The sequence below is a fragment of the Micromys minutus genome (genome assembly GCF_963924665.1).
Source record: "Micromys minutus genome assembly, chromosome: 1".
NCBI lineage: Eukaryota > Metazoa > Chordata > Mammalia > Rodentia > Muridae > Micromys > Micromys minutus.
The window spans coordinates 76,895,664-76,908,919 of NC_137969.1; the positions used below are offsets into that span (position 1 = coordinate 76,895,664).

The 13,256-nt window shown below is 41.2% G+C and overlaps 1 protein-coding gene across 1 annotated transcript; it reads right to left on the reverse strand.

Annotated features, from left to right (window-relative positions):
• Window positions 1–325: 325 nt before the first annotated feature.
• CCDC181 (coiled-coil domain containing 181) lies at window positions 326–12,390 on the reverse strand. Its single transcript, XM_080917640.1, has 6 exons — window positions 12,232–12,390; window positions 9,982–10,122; window positions 7,580–8,527; window positions 5,899–6,045; window positions 1,872–2,026; window positions 326–631 (listed from the first exon to the last, which is right to left on the reverse strand). Exons 2-6 carry the CDS (start codon window positions 10,096–10,098, stop codon window positions 469–471), a joined length of 1,530 nt encoding a protein of 509 aa, XP_080773766.1. The 5' UTR covers window positions 10,099–10,122; window positions 12,232–12,390; the 3' UTR covers window positions 326–468.
• Window positions 12,391–13,256: the final 866 nt, after the last annotated feature.

Consider the following 13,256-nt stretch of genomic DNA (forward strand, 5'->3'; position numbering starts at 1 on the left):
GCACCCCACTGCGCACTGAGGAAGGCAGAGGGCAGTGTGCAGGAGCTGTGTCTCTTTCTACCACGTGCAGCCCTGGGATCAAACTTAGGTCATCAGACTTGGTGGCAAGTGTCTTTACCCACAGACATCTCACTGTCCCTCTGTTGCAATGTCTTAAATGATCATGTAAAAACTATAAAAAGAAATGAATGCCTTTCTTTCTGTGTAGAGATGTTAACAAAGTAATTTAGAGGTAGAACAGTTTCTTCATTGATGAGTTTGTGGCACTGACTACAAGAAGACACCACACATTCAACACTGTGAGAGACATTTATTTTGTGTTTGTGTGAAAACAACATAAATTCAGCATCACTAAAAGGCGAATCCCACTACCACAATTTGAAATATTATCAAGACAAGGGGCCCATGGGAAACAACACACAAAATTCTGGTGACATCAGCTTCAAATAAAGTTTTTCCTACATGGTTTCAGTTGTAGTGGTCGGTGAAGCGGAAAGTCTTGGCTTCCGGCATGCTGTACAGGCTGCTCTGTAGTTGTTTAGAGCGCCGTGCTTCTAGTCGGAGCTGCCGGGCTCTCTCTTTGACAGCTTGCTGCTCTGCTATTTTCTCTATCTGTTTCCTTCTGAGCCATCTGTGAGAAGAGCATAATCAATTGGTGAGTATCATATACTAACTAAGCTTCTCATCTACAAGCATAGAAAACAAACATTTCTGCTATGAATTGTTAAAGAGTTTCTGCTAACAATTGTTAAAGAAGCAACTAGACATAGTCTTATTTCCCAGGCTCATTCAAAAAAGCAAATCACACCTGGGATCAGATGCTTGAGACTAGGTTTACCTTGTGGCAAAACTGACAATGTGCTTGGCTTGGTAGTAATTTAACTTACAGGAGTTACAAGTCCTATCCCTTTTCTACAATAATCATTTTCTAAGCAAATAACTATTTGCTATGTTCCAAATAAGTTATTCCTTGAAATTAGCATGTAAAACATTAGTTCAGTTCAAAACACTAGCAAATTGCAAAACTGCTGCCTCATGCTTCTTAGCAGGAAAACTCTAGAGCCTGTGCCTCTAGGTAGACTAAATGGCCCTTCCTTAAAATGTAAAAAAAGGAGCCTAAGCAGGAAAGGGATAAAGGAAATATAAGCACTGAGGGGAAATAAAGGAGGAGTCCTTGCTTAGTTAAAATAACACAAGAACCAACTTTATACACATCTGTCTGGTATAGACGTGTATAGGGGATATACATACCTATGCATGCATATAGTTTTCCAGAAATAAACCCAAACAACTTTAGAATAGTAAGAAAATCATTCTTTGGGGTCCACAATGGCATTTTACTTTAAGCAAATTAATTACCTGTTATAAAACTTTAGGAACAATATGATCACCATGTATATCTCTATTGTGAACACATTTACAAAGAAGTATTCAGAAGATAGGCATTCTAGTGCTTAAAATCAGGATTAGATTTTTGGATGATGAAAATACAAATTTGCACTTTTACTTTTATAATAAAAGATTGACATACAAATAGAAAAAAAAGAATGAGGAAGGGAGGGAGGAGGGAGGGAGGGAGGGAAGGAGGGAGGGAAGGAGGGAGGGAGGGAGGGAGGGAGGGAGGGAGGGAGGGAAGGAGGGAGGGAGGGAGGGAGGGAGGGAGGGAGGGAGGGAAGGAGGGAGGGAGGGAGGGAGGGAGGGAGGAGGGAGGGAGGAGGGAGGGGATTGACACAAGCGGGGTCAGCCTTTACTTTCCAGCCTTCCTGAAGGCTGGAGCTCTGATGTGAGGTCTGTATGCTCAGGACAGTGAGGTAACAGACACCAGCGGGGGTGGGGCTAGCTTTTGAACACTTCAGCCCATGTCAACCTACTGTCGAAAGGCCCTCTCTCGGCCCTCTGCTCCTCTCAGGAAGAACAAGCACTCCTCTTGCTTTCTGAGTTCCTCTGTCTTCCTTTCTTTCATCTGTTCCTCGTGCTTTTTCTTAAGCCATAATCGAAAAGCTTGTTGTGGGTCTCTGTTCACTTGCTGAGTAGAAAAAAAAGGGAGAGAGGTTTGCTTCAGTCTTCTGAAGCTCCACAAGAACCACGTTCCCAGCCAGTATTTCACACCAACTTCATGGCCTGCATTCCAATCACTCAACCCAAATGCATTTCTCATTCCTCCAACACTGATTATGCTTCTGCCGGGAAGCTTTCGTCTTACTGAGGACAATGGGGTTGGTTCTCAGAAGCACTTAGCTGGCATGCTCAGTGTCCTGAGACCCACTTCCAGCACCACACAGTATACAAATCAATTAATGAGAAAGGAACAGCTGTGGTTTTCAAAGCTGAACTCTGTGACAAACCAAATGTCTTTCCCCCAAAGATACAAGCATATAAAACAAAGAATGGGATGAGTTGAGTGCTTTTAGTTCCTGAAAGTTCCATGGAGTGCGGTTTATAAATATGTAATCCACTATATTATTCATCTTTTCCTTAAATTCTACGTTTTTCAGTTAACAGTATCTGTCAGAAGATATGCAACTGCTAGGCACATCTTCAAAACTATTATTGGGACTGGAGAAATGTCTCAGTGGTTAAGAGAACTGGCCACTCTTTCTGAGGACCCAGGTTTGGCTCCCAGAACCTGCATGGCAACTTGCAACCATTTGTATCTCCAGCCCCAGTTGGCATCCACTGCCCTCTACTGGCCTCCACAGGCACTGCACACATGTGGTGAACAAATATACATTCAGACAAAACACATACACATAAAAATAAATATTAAAGAAATGAAACTATAATTATCACTGGATGTACACACTTCATAATTTTGCATACTTTTTACATAGAATTTATCACTTCAAAATTAATATTTTATTTTATATTTCAAAAGTTCTTAATATTTATTATTTATTTATATGTGTGTGTGTGTGTACATGCACATATGTATAGGTGTCTGTGAAACAAGAAAGGCATTAGTTTCCCTAGAATTTTAGTCACAAGCAGCTGTGAGCCACCTGACATGGGTTCACTTGGGTTCACTGCAGCACTGTTTAGTGTTGAGCCAACTCTCCAACGTCTGCAAATAGTCTGTAAGACAGAGTATCCTTATTTTGGTTGAAACTATATTTCTGTGCATAAGACAACACATGCCACCTAATAAGCAACAGATACATGACAACTTTAATCAGTGTTTTTTGGGTTTTAGAGTTTGTATCATTTTTATATGTGATGATCATCTATAGGATGAACTTACTATTTACATCTTTTCCTTCCTGATTTTTTCAACTGGGAAAGTTTTGCTCTAACAAAATAAGTCCTAAAAATACCAACAGTATTTGAAATAATTCTGAAAGTCCTAATTAGGTGTTCATGAAATTTTTATTAAGTAATTCTTAGGAATTCCTTTTTATTGTTTAAATTATGTGTATTTGTGCAGATCTGTGTGGGTGTGTGCACATGTGTGTAGTACCTGTATACATCCAGAGCATCAGACACCCTGTAAATCACAAGCAATCATAAGGCACATGTTGGTGCTGAGAATTGAACTTAGGTTCTCTGAAAGAACAACTGCCGTTCTTAGCTATGGAGTTCCTTCTTCAGTCCTGATAAAAATCTATTTTGAGTGCCCACATTAGCCAGGGAGGCAGGAGGGCTAACTGCTGACCTTCACTCTCCATCAGTAAATCCAAATCCAGTCCCCCAGTCTCATCCCCGGGTTTGTAGCACACCAGTTGTTGGTTCTTCCCCTTCTCAGCACCATTTCCGGAGGATCACACAGGAGCTTCCTCTACAGCAGCCTCCATCTCCACCTCAGCCCTTTGTCTCAGCCGCTACCTCCCACAGGCATTCCCTGGGAACCTACCAGCCACACAGGCTAGGGAAGCAATAGGCAATCTTCTGATCTTCACTCCCCCTCCTCTCCAAATCCAATTACCCAGTCTCATCTCCAGCTCTGTAGCAGATCAACTGTGGTGGCCCCTCCTCCCTCTGGCCTTCCTAGGTACTAGGTACACATGTGGTACACACACATACACATAAGAAGAATAAAGAATGCAAACCAGCAGCATTCACTAAAACAGGGAACCGAGAAGGGGCTTGAAGTTCTTGTACCTGTGCCAGGGCACAATGGCATCCCTTTTAACACACTGGGGAGCTCCTCAAACCTCATAGTTCAGGAATTTGTTGAAGGCATCACCACATGCTTATGGATTAGCCCAGTTCTAGCCTCTCCCTCCCCACTTCACACTCCTGAGGTAGAACAGGAAGTTCCAGGTCCTGATCATGACTTGGTTTCTGGAGGTCAGCTCTTATCCAAAAGTTCCCTGAGAGCCAGCCCTCACTTTAGAACCAGACACACAAGACTCAGGGAACCCCCAGAAATGAGGTACTCCCTGTCAACACTGGAACCAAAGATCAAACTCTACAACAAAAGACCCACTGAGCATTCCTAGGATCTACATGGGATTTTAGGGGAGCTCTGGGCCAAGAAGTCAGGTCAGAAACCAGTATTTATATCTTTCTTATTATATCACAAACGCAAACCTGTACTCACAGACAAGCATGGACATGACTAATCTGAAGACAAACTGAGATGACAAATTACACACGACATTCTAATCTGTGATTAATATACCAATCATTCTCTTGTAGGAATTAGAAGCTCTTTTAAACTTAGGATGGCTGGGCATGACAAAAATGTTACTCTGAACACTCAAAAGTCTTAATTCTACTCTTAAAAAAAAAACATTCCTACAGATTGTTGATGTTCCTCACTTAATGTACAGCTTTATTGCGGCACCAGGATGGCACAATATTGAGACCTATCTAATCCTACACGAGGAAAGCATTAGTAACGGGAGGATAGAAGTTAGATAGTTAAAAGTAAGATCTAACAACAAAGGCCTAGAAAGATGTCCATGATAAAGGGAAAGCAACAGATTGAATTTCTGGAAATACACATGTATAAGTTCAATTAAATAAAGTGATATGCACAGTGATTCCAGTTTTGTTTATGTGTATGATGTGCATGCATATATGCCCAAGGCCTGGGCTCTGATTCCCTAGAGCCAGAATTACAGGAGAGCATGGACCACCCAGTGTAGGGGATGGAACCAAACCTGGGCATTCTGAAAGAGTAGTCAGGGCTCTTAAAAGTTGAACCACCCCTTCCCCCAGTCCCTGTATTTCAATTTTAAAAATCTGGTGGCACTTGAGAGATGGCTCAATGCGTAAGAGCCGTGGCTGCTCTCCTAGGGGACCTGGGTTGAATTCCCAGAACCAACATGGCAGCTCACAGCTGTCTGTAATCCATCTCCACGGGATCTGGTGTCCTCTTGTGACCCCTTAGGTACCAGGCACACACATGGTGCACAACATACTTGGAGGCAAAACACTCATACACATAAATAAAATCAATAAATATTTGGCATTTTAAATTTGGGAGACTTTACCGATGATTTCTATCTACTCTAAAGTGGCTTCAGTCTGTCAGTTTGTAAGGAGAAATTATGGATGATTTCTCACTTGGACTATTAAGATTAAAACACCTTGAAAACATGAACTAATAATTTCTGTTTTCTGTGCCAGGAAAGTTTGACTATAACTAGAATCATCTGGTATTGGTCAGTTTGAGGAAACGAGAGTAATTAATGCACATGATACCTTCTGCAGAGCTGAGTAGGGTCATGTTTTCCTTCTGTAAAGATGAGCCTCCAGCAGGTAAGAGCACTGACTGCCCTTCCAGAGGTCCCGAGTTCAATTCCCAGCAACCACATGGTGGCTCACAACCATCTGTAATGGGATCTGATGCCCTCTTCTGGTGTAGATGTATATATATAATAAATCTTAGGAAGAAAAAACAAGATGAGCCTCTGCATGCGCCCAGCCAGCTTCCCACAGCACAGGCTCACTCACTCTGCCGCTCATGTCTTCTATCTGCTTCGCGCGCTGAACTCTCCGCATTTCGATGACCTGCTCTCTCTTCTTCTGCAGCCATGCTTTAAACACCATCTCGTTCTCCTTCTTCTTCTCATTCTCTTCCTCTAGCTTCCGTTGTTCTTCCTGGGGGGGGGGGGGGATAGGCATTAGTGGTAATTCATCAGGCTGGACTACATCAGGATGACATATTTTGACTTCTGAAAGTAGGATTCCCTGCCTCAAAACTTTCCAAATAAAAACTGCTCCTCTTTCAAATACAGGGGGGACCTCAAACTAACTTAAGAGGAAAAGTGAAGTTCTTGAGAGCAGTTAAGTCAGAGAAATGTATAGTTACATGGTGTTCACTGCATGCCATTGGGAACCATGTGTATCTATTGTATACTCTTAGGTTATTCTTGGTACCAATTAATTAAATTACAGCAATGCCAAGAACAACACTTTTAAGAAGCACTGTGAATTGCTTGAGCATTTTTCCATTATTGTTAAATTAGTTGTGATGACGGTACTGCAGTTATGAAGGAAAATATTTCACTCACTTAGAAATATGTGGGAGATACATGTGGAAGACACAGTGTGGCCTAGGCCTTGTTGTGAAAGCACATTAACTCATGCTGGGATGTAGCTCAGCATGCTGATGGCACATTCACTTAGGAACCTAGGTTCCCACTTCAGAACAGCACAATACTAAGAGTAAAGCAGTAACTGAATAAATAAAATACTTTAGCTTAAAAATAAAAAAGAAATGGAGTAAAGAGGCCAAGATTAGAGTCTGCTGATGACAAGAGAAGAGTTGGCTGTAATTTTATAGTTTTGACATTTTTTATTAAAGTGTTTTTCAGGTTATTTATGCTTAAAAACCTGCAATTCTGCTGTCAGATGCACTCTCAGCAGCTTGGCTAATTATTTAAACAAATGTAATTGTGTCTCAATTATCCAGCAACTGTTAAAAAAAGAAATTATCTAAACTTGAAGGAAGTTGCTTACATTCATCCTGCAGAGTCACCAGTAGTCAAAGAACAGAGCCAACTAGGACAGCAGGAAGCTACACACTAGTTGTGAGCCAGGCTCTCCGTGATCACACTGTAGCAACTCAGCCAGGGCATTTGACCTCCTCCCCAATGGCCTCATTTGATATCTCAGAGGGATTTAGAGAATTTCAGCATGGATATTAGGCCCTTAGAGGAGATGGAGCCAAGAGCTACGGGCATGCTAGGAACTGCATCCTCAACAAGCTCCGCCCTCAATCCAAAACTGCAATCCCCGAAATCAAGGGATCATAGACACAGAAGATATCTGAGGTACACACACCCACGGCGGTGGGAAGGCGATTTTACCTGTCGCCTACGTCGTGCCTTCACTATTTACACAAATAAGATCTGAGTCTCATCCAGTTCATATCACTTGCTTTCACATCTTACAATTAACGTGACAGTGTCACGTCTGAGATCGTTTCTGGGTCAACACAGAGGTTCTATTATCTTTAGTGATGTCTAGAAGGAACGATCAAGGTAATGGCAGTTCCCTCCTCAACATTTTCCCCAGTGATTTAACAACATGAAAGTCAGTAAGAGGCAACAACTCCTGGTATTTTGAACCATTCCTGTTTTGTGGCATTGGTCAAGCATGGATCCCACACATGTGCCCACTGCCGTCTTACCTCCCTCTTCAGCCTTTCTCGTTTTCGTTCTAGCTGTTTTTGGAGTTCCTTCTGTCGAGGTGAGAGACAGTAAGTTGAGGTCACTGGAGAGACACCTGCTGACTGTATCCTGTAACTGGATCTCCTGGCTTTTTTATTTAGATCTGGGTTGGCAGCAGAGCTTGGACGATTCTTGGGGTTGGATGATGGCTGGGGGACTTGAGCCAATGGCTCTCTTGCTGGAGAGAGAGTCATAATATGAATCTGTGCTTCAGGCTCTTCTTTCTTGATGCCACCGATAGACGGGTCGGGAGACCTGAGTGGCAACTGTAAGGATTCCTGATCTGTACCATTAGTGCTGCTAATGGGAGGCAGGAACCCCTGACTCTCAATGTCCTGTAGATTCATGAGTTCAAACTTCCCATCTCTCTCCACCAGGATCTTCCTGTCATTCTCTTCACAGCTGCCATTAGTAACAGACACAAGCACGCTCTCTTGTCCTAAGTCACCAGAAATGCATAACTGTGACAGTTTCCCAGACATGTTGGTCTCGTTTTCTAAGAGTGCTCTACAAGTATCACTGTCTTCTAATGGTGGGACCTCCAGATCAACTAACTTGTCTTTGAACTTCAGTTTTCGCTCCCTTTTATCATTCACAGGCTCTTGAGTCTGTAGAAGCTTGTTAGCCTCTATAATTTTCTCCATAATGTATCTCCTTACTTCCTCATCCTCTTCATCCTCCAGGTCTTTCTGGTTTTCTGGTTTGGAATCCTGGAAGGAGTTCTCACTGTCTGAGTCTGATATGGGGTCCAACGGCTGAATGCTTGGGACAGAAATGAAGTCATTTCTTCTGGGCAAGGGCTCATCCTTTGGAGATTTATCTGGATCAGAGAGCTGTTGGTCGAGTTTTGTTTCTGTTTCCTTCTCTTTTAATTCCTGGTCAAGATCGTCTTCTTTCTTGCAAGCCATCTTTAAAACAAACAAACAAACAAACACATGAGATTTACTCTCCACTACAATTGAAATTCTATTCATTCACTTTCCTGGGGAACAAGTGAAGCAGATTGCTTTTTGTTTTCATGTGGTTTATTTCATACATCGGGGGACTTGGGAGCTTCTGGCCTCACTTTACTCATAACATAGCTCATATTTCTGGGCACCAGAAATATAGGGGAGACAATGAGTCCTCATTACTATCACTCTGACTGTACAGCCCAGCGCTCCACAGCTTGAGCTAGTGCAGCTGCAAGGCCTTGGTTCAGCTTCACCTCTCCGGAAATCTCTGCCTCCACTCACGCTGGTAACTCCTGGGTACATGAAACTCTCCTCCACAGAGCCTAGGAAAAACTCACTGTTGTCATTTTTTCAGATATTCTACTGCATCTTTTTTCCTCCACCACATAACAAATCAAGATGGAGTTAAGTCGGTAAAACACAATGCCTTGGTTTCCTCACAATCTTTCTGTCCACTCTCTGGAATCTAGATAACTATTCTTACTGCTATTCTTCCAAAGTCACCACATTCAACAGCCCAGGAGAATTTCTTGTTACTCCCTTGTTTATTCATACTAATATCTGCACACACGAATTATATATGAATGTGTGTGCACACACTTGTCTCTTTTTCTCTCTCTTTGTGTGTGTGTGTGTATGTGTGTGTGTGTGTGTTAAATGCCTATGTGTGTAACAGGAAGAGCCAGGAAAGGGTCATTCTTCTTGACTTTCCCTTCTGTATATCTGATTACCAGCACAGGATCCTGGTTAATTATAGCTCAAGTCAGCCCTTTATTTTTTCCCTTTCTTCACTACTCTGAAGTGTTAATTTTGTCTTAAGGTTTCAACTATTAGCTGGGAGATTATATTTTTAGAGAATTTATTATTATGAAAAGTATAAACACAGGGCTTAAGAAATGGCTCAGCAGTTAAAAGCACTGGCTGCTGTTCCAGAGGTCCTGAGTTCAGTTCCCAGCAACCACATGGTGGCTCACAACATGGTGGTAATGGAATCTGATGCCCTCTTCTACTGTGTCTGAAAACAGCAACACTGTACACATATAAATAAAGTAAATAAATAAATCTAAAGCAAAAGTATAAATCCATGATTCTTTTTAGGTTTTCAGCTTGGATGCATTAAATCATGTTACATATTTACTTAGATTAAAATTTCATTATCGTTTGAGCTTTGTTAACTGCATTTTAATTCCCATCCTGTCATTCATCCAAACATTATGACATCGTGTTTAAACCATCCGATGCCCAAGACAAGGATAATGGTATTTGTTCAATATACATAAAAAAAAAATGCTGTGACGCTTAGAGGAGATAACAGGAGTGAAAACCGTCACAGCTTCAAAACACTTTCCAGATGTAAGTGCCAAGCATTCCACTGACGTAATTTCCTTGCGTGCTATGGGTACACATACCTCTATTATGCTGCCATTACTTTTATCTTTATCATTGATCAACCACTCCAGGTCCTTTTCAAAGTCATCTTCATATTCTCCACTCTCTTTTGAATCAATATCTTTATCTTCATCCATTTTTCCACTTGTCAATGAATAATGCTATAAGATTTTAAAAGATAAAGGTATATGCTCAGCCGCCAGTTTGGAGGTGGCATGGCCACAGAGATCTACCGCGCACTGTAAGCTCACTACCACATGGAAACATGTAAGAGGGAGTGTTCAGAGAAGACATGTTTCTACAGACGTGCCAGTGCAACACGTTCCCATCGCAGACGGTCCTAACAACCCTTCTATGTATCCTCAACCCTCTCAACCCTAATCTATGAGACCTCAAGTTAATAAGAAGATGGAGCTTGGAACAGGGTTTTCTCTATCCCCTGCCAATTCGTAAAACTTTTCTTTAAAAGATGATTCAGCTCACGCTCTGTTCTTAGTGTTAGCTTTTAGCTCTTTGGATAAATAAGGAGTCAGCGAACTGGATAGTAATCATTACTATTCATTGTATTCTTTCCAAACATTCTTTTATATAAAATACCTTCTTGCAAACGCAAAATTAGGGCTTCAGTAACTTTTCAATTACAAGTTATTTTGAGGTGACTTGGATAAACCAACTAGATTACTTACACTGTCTGCTTACCTGCTAGTGAAAATGATTGCACCATGAATGACACAGAATAAAATAAAATTTTCAGCAAAACAAAAGGCACACAAAATCCACACTAGTTTCACACTCATTATCCATTGACATCATTAACTTTATTTTCACAGAAGGGTTACTGAAATTAAGATGTTTAACTTGCTCCTGGAAGGGAACTTTTCTGGAACTAATTTCTCAGTGTTTTCCCAGAATTTTATCTCAAACATAATCCTGAGCTCATAAATAAAAGTATGAAATAGTTCATACTTCTGAGCTCATAACTACTAGGTGTAATTATTTACAAAAATATCACCTATATGAAAGCTAAAATGCTAAATTCAAGACCAGAACCAGTATAACAAATAAAAATATATCAGATATATTAGGAGCTATTAAAATCACATAAATATAATTTTTTAAAGGCATAGGTAAAGTAAATGAAAAATAAATGAAGTTGGGTCAAATCCAAAGTGTAACTGAATTTCTCTAATTTCAAAGGAAACATCCCACCGGTTGTAAACAAACAACATAAACATGAACTCTTGTTGCCAAGTCCCTTAAGCCTTTCAAATGAGTCATAGGATATTCAACCCTTCGGCTTTCTAATCATCACCAGGGACACCATACACATGCCAACATACTAGAATAAAATGGTACCTTCCACGAACCAAAGTTCTTAGCATTTCCTACTTTATTACTGTGATTTTTTTTACACATTTAAAATGTAAAGTTTATCATCAATTAAAAAAAATAGTCTATGTAAGTGGCTTAGGCCAGATCAACAGTAAACTGCAGTGGCAAAAATTAGTTCCTTCCTCTTAAGTGTGTGAAAAAACCTGAGTGTCTGAAGACCTTCCAGGGTGGGTTTGAACCATGTACATAGATGCACATTATATTGGTAACTTTTTCACAAGATTAAAAATACTTTACTAAAAATACTTTAACCTGATACTTGTATCCCACCTTTACCATATATACCCTTTTAAACAATATTTGTTGGAACTCCAAGAACAAAAAAAAAAAAAAAAGTAAAGAGAAAGCCTTTCCATATAAAATAAGCATTTAGAAAAAAAAAAACAAAAACAAAAACTTAATTTAAAAAACAGTTAAGTCAATTTTCACAACACTAATAAACTATCAGGGCCATCCTTCCTGCTGCATCTCGATAAGGCTGCGGTGTTGTGGACTATGTTTTTAAATTGCAATCTGTAACAAGCTCTAACAGGAATAGTTAACAAAATTAGGTAAAAACTCGCGTTCGTACTGAGCATCTTAATCAACTGAATGGTCAGCATTCTGTGTGTGAAAGCTAACATTTCAGGAGTGATCTCTTTTCTTCCACGAATCACATCCTTGAACTCTGAGAAGGGAAATAACAGGACAAAAACTCAGCATCTAAGCCGGCCTGCGAGGGGCTCTCCTGTGCACGGTGAAGCGAAGCTGTGCCAGGCTGGGAGATCCTGGGGCTAATCCTTGGAGGACGGCTTGCATCACCCTCCTCCCTACCCCTCACCCAGACGTTTATCCTCTCCCTGCTCCTGCCACCTGTCTCCCGCTAAGTCCCCTCCTGCCTGTGGAAGATGCAGCGGCTGGGGTCACAGAGATGGCCGCAGGAGCTCTCTTCTCCTTTTCTAAGCTCTGACAACGAGGCAACGATGACGCCTCCGGGCCTGATCCTGAAGCAGCCAGCACCCGGGTGCCATGGCAACGGCGCGTCTCTGCAGCCTTCTTCCGGGCTTCCCACTACTGAGGCGTGTTAGGATCGCGCGCAGGCGCAGAACAGACCCCCGCGAACACCTGCACCTCACATCCGGCCAGGGTTTCCAAGACCCGGAAGCCGCACTTCACCTTTGGTTTTCACTCTGCATTAACGCCTGGAAGGACTGCTGTCTTGGGTGTGGAATTTGTATACCTCTCGCCAGATTTTTAATTTGTTGCCATAACTTATAATAGAAAAGTGTGTTTCTGTGTTTATTTTCCTCAAGTGAATATTAAAAGATAGCAAATTGTTCATTGCTGCTTCGACCCTAAGCGTGGAGAAATTATAGTTAAAATTTTATTTACAGAAAGGAGTTATGAAAGAAAATTGAACTTTGGTTTCAGCATTCAAACCTATCAAGAGAGGCAACTATAGTTTTCCCATAACTTCCCTAAAAGTCTTTATGGATAAAAGGAAAATAGGATAACATTCAGAATGTAGTGATAGATAGTAGGCCAGCCATAAAGGAGCTCACAGGTTGTAAATAGAAGGGTGGGTAAGCAATATAACATAGGTGCAAATCTACCTTCAAAGGGGGTGGATTGAGGAATATATATTCCAGGGCTTACTTTTGGGAAAATAATACAAATCATGGGAGACAAGCTTGGCGTTCCACATGGAGATGAGAGAGAGCCTGTGAGAAAACAGAGACATAAACTTGTTGACTCAAAATATACGAGAGGGGGTGCAGCATAAATCAAAACCTTATGCCTCATTGTCCATCGTCTGTTAGCAATTACAAGCTAACAATGTGATCTAGGGATAAACATTGTCATTTCTCATTCCCTTGCAAAAATATTCATGGCATTCATTCCTGTGAAACTGAGTTCCCTTTCA

Bases quoted from the DNA above. Each gene is read 5' to 3' on its own strand.
- CCDC181 (XM_080917640.1), bottom strand. From the start codon at position 10,098: ATGGATGAAGATAAAGATATTGATTCAAAAGAGAGTGGAGAATATGAA. The intron at 6,046-7,579 runs GTAAGACGGCAG...CCCCCCCCCCAG, and splicing joins GAGAAAGGCTGAAGAGGGAG to GAAGAACAACGGAAGCTAGA. The intron at 632-1,871 runs GTAGGTTGACAT...CTCTTCTCACAG, and splicing joins CGAGAGAGGGCCTTTCGACA to ATGGCTCAGAAGGAAACAGA.